The following is an 18,103-nucleotide window of genomic DNA, read 5'->3' on the forward strand; positions in this document are numbered from 1 at the left end:
CCAGTTTCTACATAAAACCACAGCCCACATATTCCTTTTGGTGGTCCTCGTGAATCACTTCATTCTCGTCAGTTTTTGCTGTGTTTGTGTGTGTGTGTGTGTGTGTGTCTCAGTTTGGGGTCATTAGATGTGTGTGTGTACAGTTTGTGTCAGTTAGTCAGGCCACAGTCGGTCACATGCTAATGGCTGATGTCCTTTGTTTAAACAGCTGACTGCGAGACGGACGGCTATCTGAGCTCCTCTGGGCTTCAGGATCCGCTGGAGGCCGGCAGCTTCAACGCGCCCGCGCCACACACCGACACGCCGACTGCAAACGGTTTCCCCGTCCCAGCCCTCCGCTTCCCCTCGGTGAGTGGCCTCGATGAAGAACTTGTTGTCGAAGTGGAGAGCGCAGGCAGGGGGTTTCAAAACATTAAGAGACCACCTTCATCAACTTCACTCAGTCTGAAACAGTGCTGACGGAGAGTTACGTACAAAGGATCACAATGTCAGCAGGTCTCGTCCTCTGAAGACAACTTCATGGCAATCCATCCAATAGTTATCTTAGTAATTTAGTCCAGATGAAAGTGGTGGATCAACAGAACAGGGTTGCTGTCCCTGAATGTAAAACAACGACCACACACATGCCTATTTTTATCAAAGATATTACCAAAATTAAGGGATTTAAGGGTAATAAATGGAGGGATTAATTTTCAGTGTGGGGAACAAGCGTCCTGCCTTCTCTCTTGTACTAAACCTCAAACGACAAATGCTATCAATGGACGTCTTTATCCTCCTTCACCATACAACATCCTTCTTTTCTATTCATAGAGCATTGCTGTATCCAACAACACAGAACACGGGAACTCAGGACCCCCGAGTGGATTCAACTCCCCTGTGGACAGGTAACTCTCTCCGGCCTCCTTCCTCTCCTCACTCTGCTCTTTCTTTAAAGATGTGAGGCACAGCAGAGGTCAATAGTCCTTTCTTTATATAGGTTAGAGACCTGGAGATCAATGTGACTTTAGAAGTGTCTTTCCTCTGTAACTCCCCATCGTCCTCCTCCTCCTCCTCCTCCTCCTCCTCCATGTGTGGGGCTGTGACAACAAGCTTGAGGCGATCGACAGGCTCCTCTGTGTTTTTATTGCAGCGAGGCAGAGCGGAGCCTCGCTGGTTTCTGTGTGACAGGCTCTCAGATGTTGTGGAGGCCCCTTTTTCCACGTTGGTGGGATGTTGAGCCGACAATGGACGATAGATTATGTGTTAAGAGGTTTATATCTGGACTCTATCTTCTGTTAAGAGACTTTAATGTCCCTAATAATGATGATGTGGTGAAGACAACAAATAGTGATTGTTAGTCTCTTTTAGGGCTGATGTCAACCTTATAGTGTGGAAAAGCTGCACTCTATTAAATTCAAAATGTGTTGTCTGTCAATGTGGTTTAATTTCTTAAGAATTAGAGAACAAACAGCGACAGACAACACGCCGAGCAGCCTTGACAGTATTGGGGTCCCTTCTTTGTGTCAATAGCAGTGACGTGAACTGCATCAGCTGCTGTTTCGCTCCGTGTATCGGAGAGTAGTTCCATAGTTGCCTTTTGGAAAAACAAAAACAATCGTCACCAGTTCACTGCTGCAGGATCGGTCTTGAAGGATGCAGCGATCGGATCGGTCACAGGACGGCTTCTCCGCTGTGATGCAACTTTGAAGACTGCCGCCTCCAAATTGAGACACATCTCATATGTCATAAATCACTTCCTGCAATGAAACGATGATGAACATTGCACACAAACAAACTACTGTATTTACCTCGATAAGTGTCTCAAACTTTTCCTCGAAAGTCCTTGAATTTGATCTTTAAGGAGATGTGGTGAACCCTGTGCATGACTGACACTTCATCTGCCTTGTCAGCCACATCAAGGATAGCTGAGTATCACGTTCCATAACAGATTAAAATGTTTCTCTCACTTGCTTTGTTCTGCCTCTGAGAAAAGAGTATCATTTACTTTTCAACAAATTCTGGAGTAATTAACATTCTCAGCACACGTCTCGATTCCAGTTGAGTCTAATTTCCATGTACTTATTGTTTAAAGGTAAAAAGAGGCTTCACTTTGAACTAATGTTCCCCGTGAGGTGCAGGTTTTTAAATAGAGACAAGTGGACGCTGCCAACCAGCAAGCTTGTAAATGTTTGCAGCCTGTGGATGGAGGGGAGTCTGTGACCACAGCGATCCAAAAAGACCCAAGAGACGCAATTAGCCGACCGAGGCTTTTTATAAAATGAGCTGAATGTTCTCCCGTTCCCTGAAACCTAAAACCTTCATTGTGTAAACACAACAGGGCACAGTAACGTGCTGCTTACTCTTCTCTTTAAACTACATTGTTTATACACCCAAGAGACGCGCTGCTGAAACACATCAAGACTTTGTTTGACACTCTTATTATTATGTGTGATGGAATTCCTCCTGCTGCCGATGATACATTTGCTTTTTAAACTACTGCATGAGGAGTGGTTTTGCGGTGCATTTCCCAACCAGAAGCGTGTGATGTTTCCTTGCAGCTACGCCTCCGATGTGACTTCAGGCTTGAGCGACGGCTACGAGGGCCTATCAGAGAAGAGCGAGAAAACGGCTGCGAGGAGAACCGCCGGGAAGCTGTTCAGGAGGAGGGCGCGCTCGAGGCTGCGCATCACCGGGGTACGATAAATAAAAAGTTCAGCTTCATTAAAACACATTTAAACATGGCATAAACAAATAAATCATGCAGCTGGATTCATTGAATCTTAAGGAGGAGAGTTTTTTAATTACGAGCGAGCGGTGGAGCTCCACCCTGATTGTGCAACATCATCGGTAGTAATGTTTTTCTGACCCTGGTCACCGCAGTACATTTTTCCTCTGATCAGGACACTCTGCGGCCTTTTAATGACAATGTTTGGACTGCAGGCAGAGACAAACAGCTCATGCATAACCACATACAGTACAGTGGAGCAACACACACTGTATTTTACAGTAGACTCACACACATGTTTGCTCACACACAAAACCACATTGTTCCTCCTGTGTTTAACTTTGCTCGGTGGTTTAGAGAGTAAACAGACACCCGTCGTTAACCATTGATCGTGTCCGTCTGTGCAGCTCTCTGATAAAGTGGACCGGGTGGTGGAGTGTCAGCTGCAGACGCACAATGACAAGATGGTGACCTTCAAGTTTGACCTGGATGGAGATAACCCTGAAGACATCGCTGCTGTCATGGTGAGTAATTATCATCATCACCAGGTTTCCTCAGAATTTTAGCAATAAAACACTTCGATCTGGTTAAAAACAAAAGAGTCTTTTGTGTTCGTCCTTGTTATTTACTTAAGCTGTGAAAGATATTGATTTTTTTGTGACATTTGGCTTTTGACCAAGTAACGATTTATAATATTTGGTTATGATTCTGATGTTGGATCTCCACTGTTGTTTTTTTATGTTTACTCATAAAACTATGACAGAAGTCCTGACAAAGTCTCAAAGTCAAAGTCTGCTGAATTGAGAGAGTAGTTTTTAACAATTTTTGCATTTTAATTTGAAAGAGCTGATGCTAATTTGAATTAAGATGAATTCTGGCTACAAATCAGACGATGCAAAGCCTCTGGAAACCTTTTCAGGTTAAATTGAAGACAGATTTAGCATTTGCATGGCTTAATTCATACCTACAATATATTTTTTACACCTTTTACATTTTGCAATATAAGAGAAAGCTTCCAAACGAGCAGCCATGCTGGTCGGGAGTGAAATTTCGGAACAGCTGCAACGAGTGAGTCCATCCAATCATGTACAGCTGCGCTTATTTTCAGAGAGTTGGAAGGATCACAGCGAGCTGTTTTCATCAGCAGTGGTGGCTGTTTAACACTAAAGACAGCAACTCCCATGACTCCACGACACGTTTGAACAAAAATCAATTATCTCTGTTTTGATGGAGAATCACCGCGCAGCTGACGTCACGCATTGTACATTAAAGTCTTAAAACAATACAAATATTTGACAAAAGATTTGTCAGAGACTCCAGGAACTTTATAATATTTTGACAGAAATAAACGTCAGCTGATAAGTCCTGACAGATTCCTCTATCTCAGCTGGACATGCACATGATTCACCCTGCTTCCAGTTAACAGCCTTCTGTTTGTCCAGCTGATAGTATATCTAACTTTCTGTGACGCAGGTGAGCAGCCCCGTCCCCCCTGTTACTGTCTTTCAGCTTCATTAGCGTAGAGAGGTACATGATGAGGCAGCGTGTGCACTTCACTGAACATGCTGTTTTTTCCTGACTCTTAAAAAAACACAGTGGGCTTTTGTTTACTGAGTCTTGGCTCAGCAGGGGCGTTTGGCATCACAACAGCCCCTGTGGTTCTCAGCGTAAGGTTTTTGTTTTTTTCCTTATGCCATACTGACAGGGCACGGTCACCACGCCCCAACCCACAATCCTCAGCAACACTCAAAACTGCATGAACATGCAAAAGTCCAAACCGCCTCTGACAATCAGCTGTGTTGTGGAGTCACATTAGACGATTTATGATATTTTCCTCGGGATAAGCATCACTGGGGGGATGTGGGTGCGTGTCTGGGTGGTTCATTTCATAATTGGATGGACAAATAAACAACAAACAGATCTGTTATTCTTCCATGTGTCCCTTTACAGTAGAGCTGCATTGATCAGGTGTTCGAAGGGTAAATGATTGCAATACATACATTTTAAAAATCTGCTAACTTGGCTCGAATGCAACATGAAATCTGCAGAGTAACTTTAACTAATTAAAGTTGTAAAATCTCTGAATACTTCATTCAGTCGCTGTCGTTTTGTCTTCCAGGTGCACAATGAGTTCATCCTGCCGTCAGAGAAGGAGGGCTTCATCCACCGCATGGGCGACATCATCAAACGTGCCGAGTCTCTGATGGCCAAAGAGCAGCCGGTCCACTCCAGCGGGCACCGACTCCCCCAGCCTCCCTTCCACAGCGGGGTCAACTCACTGTCTTCCTCACAGGTCAGCAGCAGCAGTCATCCACACCGCAACACTGATCGCTGGGAACAAAGGAAGTGACTGTGGCGTGTGTTTTACTGTGCTGTCTGATCGTCATAATTTACATCCGCCATGATGCGTCGCTTATCTCAGGCGGACCCATAAATCTGTAGCAAATGGAAAGCTGCAGAGTGGTGAAATAAACACTGTCCTCGCTGTCCACAATCCCTCCTGAGACGTGCCCTTAAAGAGATCAGGTTAAGTGTTCCTAAAGCCACCTGAGGCAAACCTTTCAGTTAGGACATCATGTTTCTAAAAGCACTAATGTCATAAAACCCTATGATTTGTGGAAACATACCCCATGCCTGACTTTTTTTTTTTTTTTTTACATTTATTTGTTCCCAAAACCGCAAATCCTTTCCAGTGAGCGCGCCATAATTAACTTTCCAGCGATTCTGCCCGCGCTGGATGGTTAAAATAATTCATGTTTGGATTTATTGAACCTTTCTGAATCGAGATTCTGTGAAACTGTGAAATGACGACTTCCAGAAAGAGAACCGGTGCCACTCCGTACGAGATATGACCTAATGCCTAATCAGGAAAAAGAAGCGTCTGTTCTGCCAGCGTATGTTCCACCAGAACAAAATCTCTTTGTACCCTGGTCGTATTAAAAATGATCAAGCATGCTCATGAATGATAGCGAAAAGAGACGAGTAAGAGCAGTAAACCTCTATCGCCAGCTACCTTCCGACCCCCTGGCTACATAATTACCCTGAAACACACCGGACAAATCTCTCCTGGCTGCACTCCAGCGCCTGATTAAAAACACTGCATCCCCCAAGAGCCGTTAATGGGCTGCTCTCACCAGCATCGTCCAGCCAAAAAACCAGACCGCGCTAGTTAAAGCCAGGAAGAAAAAAAAAACCCACAAGGCCACAGACTCATCTGTTTATCTCTTTCCTGGCTTGTTGTAGCTCTGAGGTAGGGCGCTATTCTGAGAGCTTGACTGTTTATAAATGGAGCTTGAATCCCTGGAGAGCCGTGCTTGTCTAAACGTTGCTTGTTTCCTCTACCTGACACTTAAAGAGCAGCTCTGTGAGGCAGTGCTTTGAGCTGAATAATGATAATGGTAATGGTCGATCAAAATGAGCCTCTAATCATGACCATGGAAATGTACTAAGAAAAAAAAACACAGTTCATAGCTTGCAGCTGCACTTTCAGGACTTATCCTGTGTGCATGAAGATGCTGAACTGAGTTATCAGAGTGGTGAAGATCCTTTTTTTGATCTGTTTGGGAAGAAGTTTTGCTCAGGACAGATTTGAGAAACCAAATTCTTTCTGTAACAATCTGATCTCTTATATTGTGGAATTCTCTGAGGTGTTGAGCACTTGAATATGACTTGAACTTGCCTAACTTTAAACGTTGTTGTAAAATACCTGTATCGCTTTAAAGAAGAAGCATAAGTAGGGAACAAAAAGCTAATTATCCGATGATCTTCACAGGACAATAAACATATACCTACATACAACTGACCTCTGAGTGGAACATCATACAGACTACATACCTGCAATGCTTACATAAGAAAAAAAACGGTTTCCAATGTCTTAAACAGCTTTACGTTCTAGCATCTGATGCCTGTCGAAGTGCATTGAGACGATCCAGTTTCTACCCAACTATTAGCTCCAGCGATCAAACACAGAGCAGTTTTATACTGCAGCTGAATGGCAGCATGTTAGAAAACCAGCGTCTAACTCAAATACACGTGCACGTTTTTTTTTCCCTCTCAGTAATGAACAGAAGTGGAGTCTGAATTCCATCAAATGTGTTCTCTTACAGCCTAATCTGCACAGTCACACCCTGCCTCGAACCAGCTCCACCTCCTCTCTGCCTGGTAAGTCTCTCATCTGCTTTAATGACCTTAATTCAGCCATTAAGAGCAAACTGGATAATTTGTTGCTGGAGGAGACTGAACGTGATATGAAATGAGTGAATCCACGTCTCACCACTTTGCCCTCTGCCTTTTTTTTTAATCGTTTCCTGAAAGTCTGAAACTCACTTATTAACATTAAAGGGACATTTCACCCAGAGATGAAAATTCAGTCATTATCTACTGACCCCATATAATGATGGAAAGGCGGGTGAAGTTTCCACGAAACGTATCTGGAGCTTCACAGCGCAACAGTGTTGCAGCATTCTCCTAAACGATAAGATAAAAAACATTAAGATAATAAATAAAGTGGCTCCACGCAGCTCGTCTGGTGTAATCCAAATCAATTTCTAAAGACATTATTCCCACCCTTTTATTAAGACACAATCTTCACTGTAGCTGCTAAGCTGAAAGCGTCAGCGAGCACCTTGAGTGAAGTGGTGCCTGGAGGGTATGAATAACGTCTTTTCAAATCAATTTGAGATCTCTGGGCTTCCGTACATCTGGACGAGCTGTATGGAGGCATTTCATGTTTATTTCCCACGTCAGTCGTCCTGGATGATGCTGCAGCCATGTGCTGAAATTCAAGAAATGTTTTGCCGACTACAAAACTTCCCCTGACTTTCCACCAGCGTTGGGAGTTAATAGATAATGATTGTGTCATTCTCACAGCATGGCAGATTAACTTATGTGTTGCATCTTGTGCATGATAACTGAGTGTGTGTATGTGTGTGTGTGTGTGTGTGTACTAACATATATGCACGTGCATCCACTCATGCATGTGTGTGTCTTGTCTTAGATTTTAGTGTGGCTAACCCGAACCTCGGGGTGCGTGGCCCCGGTGGAGACATCTTCAGTGCAGACATTACTTCACCTGGGCGACCTCTAATGCGCTCACAGTCTTTCCACAACGCCCCAGGTAAATAGCCCCTCTGCCCCCACCTCCCCCCCCCTCCGGTCCCTGCGTGAAGAGGCCGAGCATTGTTTACTGTTGCAGCACACTGAAAAATTGTTACAGTCCTCTGGCAAAGAATAAGTCGAAGCAAGGCTCAGCTACCTCATAAAACCCCTCCCCTCCCCTTCTCAGGGCCCGCTTTTGGTATTGTTCAGACATTCGCATGGCGCCATCCGCCATCCCCACACCTCAAAGCCTTCGTCTGTGTCTGCCTTGCAGCAGGGCCTCTTGGGTAATTACCTCACCTGAAGGGCGCTTTCTGGCTTTTAGGGAGCTGTGAATGCTGTCGCTGTAGAGCCCGAGCTCTCCTCCACTGCTGCTATGGTCGGCAACATCTGTTTGCCAGCACAAACTCCTCCACAATTTCCAAGAAAGCCTCCTCCCCCCGTCGGAGTCTCCTTCCCCACAGGAGGAGCGTTAAAGAGCACGTGTCCTCCAAATTCCCCCCCCCCGTTTCAGCCGCAGCCGCCATCTGATCATCCTCATCCCCCTCTCGTCCCGCGTCCCCTCTCTGCTGGACGTCCGCTGCACGGCTGCTTTTGCGATGCTTCTTGGCCTCCCGCCACCGTGACAGAGTGTTACCTAACCTATGTTTCCATCCGCATGGGAAAAAAAAGTAGAGGCTGGTTTGCATCATCAGCAACAGGAGGCGCGGTTTATAACTGTGGAGCCATTGTTGAGGTAAATGTCAAATCAATAGATGGCACGAGGACATTGCCGCCATTAAGTATTCCTCAAGGAGCGGTGTTGAGATCATGACGACATTAGTCTCACAATCGGACCGAAGCGCACGCATGTGTGTTCCATTTAACGTAAACACTTCACTCGCTCCATTGATGCTGAATCCCTCACAGCCATGTAAGCCCGGTGTGCAATTATAGTCAGATGCTGCTTTAAACAAAACGTCTTTGTTCATCACGGAAACTCTTTTATTTAAAAAAAGTGCAGGAAAGACTCTGCATGCTGTGTGTTTTGGAAGGGGTCTGAAAGAAGATTTAGACTGACGACAAAGCTGAGGAGAGAGGAAAAATGAGTGATCTAACCTGTCACCCGGGTTAAACTCTGTCCAATGTTCCACTGCAACTGTGCAGAACTACACGTATTAGGCAGGTGGTCTCCAATTCCCCAAAAAACGGTTGTGATGCCGTAAAAAGCAGAAATAAAGAAATTAACTGTGTTCATTAACAGTTTTACGAGGTGATCCAAAGTCTTTGTAGAATCCTTTATACATTATTATTTAAAAAAAATGTTTCCTGCACAATTAAACCTCTTATAACTGACTGCAAATAGCAAATTAAAGCTCTTTTTTTTTTTTATCCTTTTTGTCTTCCAGGCTCTCCTCTCCATTATCAGAACCACCACCACAACCACCACCACAACCCTGCGTCTCTCCTGCCCCACCACCAGCACTACCACTCACCCTACATGGGCCACAGTCACTTCCCTTTCCCATACCCAGGCCCTCCAGGTTCCCCCAAACCAGCCGGCCACCCTCCCCTCACACGTGTAGCCAGTAACCCCACCTTCCCTTCCATTCCCTCTCCAGCCCCCGGATCCCCAAGTCCTCTCAGTGAGACCCAGAGCTTCGGCAGCACTGAGAGTCTCGCCATGTCCCCGCCTGCCCCTCAGCATCCCAACATGTGGCCCCCCCACACACAGCCCCTGTTCTCCTTGGCTAATGTCATCTCCATGGCCATGAGCATGGCTCAGTCTTTCATCCCTCCCACACAGGGGATGCCCTCTTTTCCAGACTTCTACCCCCAGCTACCCGCTCACATGGCCGCACAGTCAGGCTACCCGTCAGTCTACCAACAACACTACCAGGCCCATCCAGTAGAGGTCCCGTACCCCTCAGCGGGCATCCCGGTGCAGAACAACCTCTACCACAGCCCTGAGCATATGCCTCAGATGGATGGTTTTCCTCAGAGCAGTCATCCCAGCTGGATGCATCCCTCCATGCCTTCCACTCCTCCACCGGTTCCTCAGGAGCCTCTGCAGCAGGTTGGACTCTCCAGTCCCCCCATCCTGTCCCCAGAAGACAGTCTCCACAGTTATGTGCCCCCGTACTCAACACAGGTTCCAGCCCAGGCTGAAGCCAGATCAGAAGTGTCCAGTTCCATCTGCTCGTCAGATCTCTCCCCATCACCTCCAGAGAGCCCAGAAAGCACTGTAAGTCCCTCTGAGCGACTTTTTTCTCATTTCTCAATTATTGATAAATCACTTTAGACATTTTCAGGCCAGAATGCCGTACAGTTACCAGTTTGAGCTCATTAAATATCAGAATTTTCCCCCTTTTTCTCTATTTGATATGATTTTGATTTGAATAATTGGGTTTTTTGACTGTCTGTAGGACAGAATTTGTTATTTACAAACTTGAAAACTTCTGTGTGGTAAATTGAAAATGGCTTCTTCCACTGTATCCTTACATTCTATAGACAATCCTTTCTTTAACTGAAAAAAAAGTGATATAAAAATCAAACTTTTTCGATTCAAATCAACTCAGGCTATCTGCCAATGCCAATCCAATGCAACGTTCAGTTTTCCCTAATTTAATAACTATGTCCTGCTCTGTTCCTGTTTATCCGATAATTGAATCTAAGGGAGCAGTCGGGATTTCTGTGGCAATAACAACTTCGATGTTACAAGCTGTACCTGTAGTGTGGATCGGTCACATCTGTCCAGTGACTGACCTCACAAATGCTAACGGTGTTTATTCTTCCTGTCTAGTTATCATCCTTCAGCACTGAGTTGCACCCCGCTGTGGCTGAGATGAAAACCAGTACCCCAAAACCGAAAGCCTCTTCCACCGAATCTGGTAAGAAACTCTGTCTGTGTTCTCTGAACCGGCTTCTCGTCCGTCTCTGCGACATAAACACTCCCCACGATGTATGTTAAAGGCCACGAGCTTGGAGAGCTGGAAAATTACATACGGCTTGATGTTTATGTTTGCAACCAAAACAAACCCACACACATGCTCCCGCATACACACAAGCGCACCCACAGCCCGAGTATTTTCCCCCCTGCTCCATTTTATGATGTATTCGGTCTAAATACCGTCCAGTGTTTCTGTTACGGCCAATTGGAGTTGTTTTCAGTTCCCCGTCTCTTTCTCAACGTCGTATCCGCGGTGACATTATCGCCTATTAGCGGTGCCTCAGGAGCCGTTGCGTAACCACGAGTCTGGATACAATGTTCCATTCGAAACAAACACAAACGTAGGTGTGATGGCGGCCCTGCCCACCGCCGACGACCAATCAGAGGGCAGCCGCGCTCATTACAGGCCTCTCCTCCCATACCCACACCTGTCAGTATTTATATTCTCCTCAGAAGCCCAGATTCAGACAGAGTCCCTCTGTTTCAGCGGGCACAAACCCAGACGCTGTCTGAGTTTACTGTAAGAGGGACACTCAGTGGGCGAACGGACGCACTGCAGGGCTTCAAACCCTGAAATGGTCTGCAGATGTGAGGACATGGAGTGACTCCAGCTGTGTGCATCGCCAGAGTGACACCGGCAAACCATGCCAACATATTTATTTGATAATAGCCATGACTTATGGCTCTATAAAGGATGTCAGTAACGCTCTGATTTATCATCCAGACATTGCTGACTCGCATGACCACTATCAGCCTATCAGCAATAAAGATGGCATTCGCTGATGTTTATCTGAGGTGTCGCATCAATTTTGCGTTGGCACATTTATGAGCTACTAACTCGAGACATCTCTGCCGTCAGTTTGTGAGTCAGGAAAAGTTCTTATCGCTGAGTGGGAAGTTGATGGCACCTCATCTTTCAATCTGAAAGCAGCAAAATGTAACGTCCTCCAGAAAAGCACACAGACGTCATCATGTCATAATGTTTATTCACAATCTGTTGATCATTTTAGCAAATTTTCAGATGTTTTCTTACATAGAGCCCCTTATATAAATGGTAAATGTATAGTTTAGTTAATGGTTATTTATTACCAAACAATGAAATGCTTTATAAACTATTTTATTTTTTTGTTTTTAAAAAGACATTTCACCTTCTGGACAAGAAATAACTATATATATTATAAATGTACCTTTAGCATTAATGATGGTTGTTTTAAACCCACTCCTTTAAAGAAACTCATGATTAGTTTTCTAACAAAGCCTGGCTATCAGGAAGGAGCGAGGCTTTGTTTTAGAGATCAGTCAGCTCTGATTGGATTACAGAACAATCAGTGGCTTCACCAATGATTGACTGTCACTCATATAAATAGGCCGTCCAGATGTTACAGCTTCTTATTCATGGAGGCTACAAGTAAGTAGAGAGAGTACTACAGCTTACTGGAGTTGATGTTAACCAAAACTGAGATCATCTCTCTTCTGTAGAGACACATTTTGATCTGATTTTAAAAACGGCTGCAGGATTAAAGGACTGAACTCTTTCTCTTCCTCTACAGAAGTCCAGTCTGCACCCGTCACTGTCGGGAGGTTCCAGGTGACGCCCAGCATGGACATCCCTGCTCCCGCTCTGCCACTACCTGCCGCCCCACAGCCAGCAGAGAGCGGCAGCAACCCTTCAGAGAGCAGCACAGAGGAGCAGGGGGAGTCTGAGACCAGCCTGGCCACCTCCCTCACCATGTCCCCTCCTCACCCTCAGCCCCACAGAGGCTCTGCAGCGGTCCTGCAGGAGGTCGACGGGCAGCTGGAGTGGGCTGGGAGCCAGGAGCCGCAGCATGACAGAGAAGAAGAGGAGGAGGAGGAAGAGGAGGAGGAGAGGGAGGAAGAAGTTGTCGGGGAGCGACAGAGGACGAGAAAGAGGAGTCGGAGGAGAGCTTACAGCCTGAGCCTGATGGGAACGTCTGCGGACAGCGGGCTCTCGGTGACAGCGGCAGAGATGGAGGGCAGGGTTTGGGACGGAGCGGCAGGAAGCCCGCAGTACAGCAACGCCCTCCACCACTTATGGATGATGAACTACAACCGCAACACCCCCTACCTGAGCAGCGACGACTCAGACAGTGACGACTCAGACATGCTGGAGGAGCTGCAGGAGCTCAGAGAGAAGTAAGTGAGAGCACTGAAGACAAACGTCAATGAAGATGTTCTCTTCTGGAAAAAAAACAGCAACCCTGTTTCACCCACATGTCCAATCACATGGAAACTTTAATCTCTTACACGTGTCTCTGTTTGTCCTCTAACAGACATCTGACGGAGGTGCAGGCCCTGCAGGCCGCTCAGAAGAGAGAGATCGAGGAGTTGTATGAGAAGATGGGGAAGGTTCCCCCGGCAGGGATCGTCTCTCCTGCTGCTATGCTGTCCAGCCGACAGCGGCGCCTGTCCAAGGGGAGCACCTTCCCCTCGTCCCGCAGGAACAGCCTGCAGCGGCTGGACATCCTGCCCATCCAGGGTGAGGAGGAACACCCACACCTCTTGCCTTGACTTTCTGTCTGATTTAACTCTCTTTCCTGAATTGAACTTGATGTGTGAACGCGTGTTTGTTCTCCCAGGTATCATTAGGAGAAACTCCCTCGGAGGCAGCAGCAGCGGCTCCCAGGACAAACCGAACAAAGGTGTCACCTTCGCCACTGACATTAGTAGAATGGTGAGTGGAAAAGTATCCAAGAGTCAAGTTGTGTTGAAACGTGTCATTGGTAAAAGTGAGATTCACTGATACGAATAGTACTTGAGCAGAAATAAAGTAGCAGAAAATGTAAATAAAATTTTACTCAAATACAGTACTTGAATAATCTAACTTAGTTCCATACCTTCATTTTTTTATTATCCTCTTTGTTAGAGTCAACAGAAAACAGCTCTGTTCTCACTTTTTCTCACTTTGTTCTCTTTTTTCTCTTCCTCAGTAAGAAACCATCAGCCAAGCACGCTGTATATCTGGACTACCTCATCTGAAGTGTGACTGCGGCGGTTCCGACCCGTCCTGCAGGAGGATCGCTTCGACACTCCTCACTGGCACAGCCGTCAGCAAACTGCTTCCTCTCTGCCAGTGGTCATTTACCTCAACGTACACACAGACTCATCGTCAAGAAAGCTGGATTCACACGGGAACTGTAACATCCGGTCTTCAGCCCCTCGTCAGACCAGAATGTGTTGCAGCTGAAGGACAGAACCTCTACCAGTCTGGTTCATGTTAAAAATGACACGATCGTTCTCTGAAGTGTCACATCACAGGTTGTGTAAAGTCTTTAGCTTTAACACGGTCCAGAGCTGCAGAGTTGTGGCACCTCCTGTGATTCTGACCCAGCGGTTCTCCTGCTTGTCTGATTCACTGCCGTTCATCAATCCGAGCACAGAAATGTGAACCACAGCGAGGCTCTTGACGCCTTTACTGACAGTTGTCGTACACAAAACGACAACATTTCTGATTATCTCGCAACTTATTTGCTGTAGTTTGTTAATGATGTCTCAGCTCCTGCTGAATGCACAGTGAATACACTCTGATTATTGCCTTCTAGGGCCCGACGAGAGCAGAATAGATGCATTGTACAGTTTGATTTATTCCTATGTGTGTTATGAAAACATCTTTGGTTTCTTTAGTGATAGGATGACCTACATTCTCTAGACTCTCTATTCCTGACACTTTTAGATGTAGCCAGAGTGATTTTCCACATTGTACAGACGTAAATTACGAAGGTGATCATTTTATCAACACATCACGAGGATAAAAAAGCTGTACAGCATTTAAATGTTGGCATGTTGCCTGCTCGAGCAGATAAAATGGGAAGAGATTTGGTGAGATGACGCGCAGACGTCACATCAATGAAACAATGATTGCTTTGTATTGATCAGTTGTGAATAAGGTTTCAGACTACTGGCTGTCCTGTTGATTGTACATGTGTATATAGTAGAACGCATTTTTAGATCATGTTTACATGTTACGAGTAAACTGAACCTTAACTCTCGCTCAAGCAAAAATAATATTTGACGCTTGTTCCTTAGATCAAGCACCTTGTGCACTTTAGTCAAATTCTACTTTAGTTCTCAATCATTTAACACTTTTGTGGGTGAGACTGTGTTCACTCCGGGAGACGCTGATGTTTCCTGGTATTTTTCCATAAGGGAGGGAGAGGATATACTCCGGTTTATGTTTGATCGCAATATTTCATACTGGTCATAGTGATGATGGTGATACGGAAGAGGATAAGGACCACTGGGGGGAAAAAATGGGTTCTGACTTCTTCTCTCAGAATCTTATAATTAAACTCAGAGAAGAAAAAAAGTGAGATTTCTGAGTAAAAGGTCAGAAATATGAGAGAAAAAGTCATAATTCTGAGCAAAAAGAAAATCAAAAATTGAGGGAAAAAAGTCTGAATTCTGAAATTTAAGTGTGAACTCTGAGATGAAAATCATAGTTCTTAGGAAAAAAAAAGTCTATACTCAATTTATTAATCTTTACAGTGGCCTTGATCTTCTTCCATATGATGATCTACCCGCCCACAGTTTTAAATAATCAGTCCAAGCTGTGAATGTGTAGCTGTTGCCTTATAAAAAATATTCACAACACACACTGAACTTTTTCTGGCAGTGAAACTCCTGTGAGATTTCCCCAAAGTTCATGATAATAATAATAATATATTCAAAAGAGGTTTCAAAATTTTGAATGTAAAAATATATATAATTGTATTGCTTTCTGAAGCTGCTGCTGTCCCGCCATGCTGAATCTGTGCCTTTCCCTTATAATGTCTTATTTTATATTTCTACTCTTGAGATTTGGTGGCAAGATCGGACTCCATATGTTATTAAATTTTGACAGAAATAAAAACAAAATGTAAATACCGCAGATCTTTTCTCGTCTCTTCTGCTGCACCTGGTGTTTGTTTTCTGTTATAAAAAGCTCCACACGGACAAAGTTGTGTTAAAAAAGCAAATACATTAGATCTTTATTTTACAAGCTATTCGTTTATCCACATAAATATGTTTCAACAGGTTGATCCATGTGTCATTTCAGCACTCTGCTGTTAAAAGGCCACTCTAGACTTAACATCATTAGAGGAGTGAAATTTGAGATATTCTCCATCACATCATCAGAGCTAGAAACTTGTCAGGTAAGGGTTGTAATCACTCTACAGTCGGGGCCTTCTGCGTAGCGTTTAAGGTCAGCGGATTACTCTTTTTTTCGCTGACAGGCAAACTTAATCAAAATCAAGACACATATAGTTATGAGTCACCAGTGGAACCACACAATTTAACCTTCACAATCAAGAAGAAAAAAAAAAGTCCAGCGCTGTTCCGACATGCGAACAGCAACCAGCCATGGAATATACATCAGTGGCACCAGTGTCCACAGAAGTCCCTCCTCAGTTAAGTGCAGGACAGACACACAGTCCGACAACAGGCGGGCGACGCATGCGCCTCAGTTGGCACCCGTCTTCGGCCCCTGCAATCTCGCACGCTTGGCCTCCTCGTCGATTTCATCCATTATCCGCTCCTGGGAGACTGAGAAAAACGTGTAGCCGTCTGGCAGGCGAGCGAGTGGTCAAGGCAAATATTTGCGAGAAGAATAACAGCAAGAAGACACAAATATAAAAGAACATTACATGACGAGGGAGTGACGCACGCAGCGTGACAGAAAAAACATTTAGCTGTCCGTGTGAACACCTCAGGGTTGTCATTAGTTATCAAAACATTAAAAGATCCACATGTTATCCTGTTTGCTATCTGGTACATTTAGTTGCCATGGACACAAAACTAATTCACTTGCTTTTTCTCTTCCATTTACTGCACACACACTCCTCACCTGAGCTCAGAGCCGTTCTGCAGCACATTCTGACTTGTCAAAGCTGGAAAAGCACAGCTGAGATTTATAACAACAAAGACAACAGCTGCTTTTCATTCAGGTGAGCTATTTCCAGGAGGCTGGTCGTGTGCATGCTTCACCTGCTGACACGGCTTACTGGGTCATCTAATAGAGTGGAGCCGTCTTTAAATTGATGATATAAGCACTGAATAATCTGAATTTGCACAGTTACTAGTCACGAAATTAAGCAAATTAATGTATTGAAGAGGAGGTATAAAGTAGCAGAAAAAGGAAATACTAGTAAAGTACCTCAAAACTGTACTTTTATACAAATATTTCAGCTTTTACTGCACATGAATATCTGTTCTCAATATCATTGATTTCTAATAATCAGTATCGACCCTGAAAAATGCATATCAGTCGACCCCGAATAAAAATAATATAATGCCTTTGATATCTCAATGTCATAAGATAGAAAGTCAAAAATTACTTAACATCTTATATATTATGACTTACAGCAGGACTTAATTTTGAGATTATAAGTCAGCTAACCCTGAATATACATGTATACATTTTTATTTTCATCATGATAATCTTGTATTCTCTTTTCCTGGCCAAACTGGGCTTCCATATATAAGAGACTCCATTGGAAAAATGAATCGTATTTTGATAAACAAACGATACAAAAACAACAGCTAGGACAGCTAGCTTGATGCTAATTAATAAATGACCCATGGTTTTAAAGAAAGACAACAATTAACCTGAGTGTTATAACTCCAAACCTCCTTTAACTGTGAAAGCTACAAGGAAATCGCTGCTAGCTGAAGTTGGTTGGCATGTAAGCATCCAATGAATGGGAAACATTGTAACGCTAGCTTAATTAAAAACATTTTAGCTTCAGCTGCTAGCCAGTCAAATACCTGCACAGACAGTAACGTGCCAAACACAACATGTGTTGTATTTTGTTGTTAACTCAAATGAACCTGATGTAACTGTAGCATGCTAAGCTAGCGTTACATAGTTCACCTTGTGTTGACGCTAGTGCGCTCAGCAAGGATACAGATTCCCATAACGAGAGCTCCGATGGCGAGTCCCGTCACCACGTTTCGTGTCCGCAGCTTCTGTGTTTTCTTCTGCCACTGCTGGAGCTCGACCTGCCGGATGAAGTTGATCTGTTCCTGGGAAAGACCCTCTTTAGTCGGGTCTATCCTAGTTGCAAAGGGAGCCTTGGACTCCTTCGGTGTCTTGTCGGCCATGTCTGCTGTCAGTGGGGCATGGAAGGTTGTTTCGCAACAGTCAAACACACTCACGGCCGTGTTCTAAATCATCTGCCGGGCTCTCGGTACGGTGATTAGCTCGTCGACAGGTTGTCAGATCTGCGCTGCGCAGTGTGTACGCCCAACATGCACCGCGCGAGTGGAACCAAAGTGTGCAGCATCCAAATGTGTCCCCTTGGTTGTTAATGGTTCCTAGTAGGAGACGTTGGGCTCTTACCTGCCTTGAACTCCGAGTTAACAGCGCCATCTTCCGG

General features: G+C 44.8%; 2 protein-coding genes across 4 annotated transcripts in view; one reads left to right on the forward strand and one right to left on the reverse strand.

The window, feature by feature from the left end:
- wnk4a (WNK lysine deficient protein kinase 4a) overlaps positions 1–15,615 on the forward strand; it is a 43,854-nt gene extending 28,239 nt beyond the window's left edge. For 2 of the 3 annotated variants that reach the window (XM_030400649.1, XM_030400650.1), the window contains exons 9-21: positions 209–348; positions 811–884; positions 2,538–2,673; positions 3,112–3,228; positions 4,824–4,997; positions 6,811–6,865; positions 7,701–7,820; positions 9,190–10,025; positions 10,584–10,671; positions 12,281–12,884; positions 13,022–13,227; positions 13,328–13,422; positions 13,679–15,615. In XM_030400649.1, the coding sequence (XP_030256509.1) occupies positions 209–348; positions 811–884; positions 2,538–2,673; positions 3,112–3,228; positions 4,824–4,997; positions 6,811–6,865; positions 7,701–7,820; positions 9,190–10,025; positions 10,584–10,671; positions 12,281–12,884; positions 13,022–13,227; positions 13,328–13,422; positions 13,679–13,681 (2,648 nt within the window). In that variant the 3' untranslated portion in view covers positions 13,682–15,615. The remainder of the gene's footprint in view (positions 1–208; positions 349–810; positions 885–2,537; positions 2,674–3,111; positions 3,229–4,823; positions 4,998–6,810; positions 6,866–7,700; positions 7,821–9,189; positions 10,026–10,583; positions 10,672–12,280; positions 12,885–13,021; positions 13,228–13,327; positions 13,423–13,678) is intronic. The other variant, XM_030400651.1, reaches the window with a different exon arrangement.
- Positions 15,616–15,685: 70 nt separating this feature from the next.
- Positions 15,686–17,961, reverse strand: coa3a (cytochrome C oxidase assembly factor 3a). Its single transcript, XM_030401269.1, has 2 exons — positions 17,633–17,961; positions 15,686–16,292 (listed from the first exon to the last, which is right to left on the reverse strand). The coding sequence occupies exons 1-2, from the start codon at positions 17,826–17,828 to the stop codon at positions 16,189–16,191; spliced, it is 300 nt and encodes a 99-aa protein (XP_030257129.1). The 5' UTR covers positions 17,829–17,961; the 3' UTR covers positions 15,686–16,188.
- Between the last annotated feature and the right edge of the window lie 142 nt (positions 17,962–18,103).

Source organism: Sparus aurata, chromosome 20 (assembly GCF_900880675.1).
Source record: "Sparus aurata chromosome 20, fSpaAur1.1, whole genome shotgun sequence".
Taxonomy (NCBI): domain Eukaryota; kingdom Metazoa; phylum Chordata; class Actinopteri; order Spariformes; family Sparidae; genus Sparus; species Sparus aurata.

Coding starts and splice junctions, on each gene's coding strand:
- coa3a (XM_030401269.1), bottom strand. CDS start 17,828: ATGGCCGACAAGACACCGAAGGAGTCCAAGGCTCCCTTTGCAACTAGG. Junction 16,293..17,632: donor AGCTCTCGTTATGGGAATCT/GTATCCTTGCTG, acceptor CTCGCCTGCCAG/ACGGCTACACGTTTTTCTCA.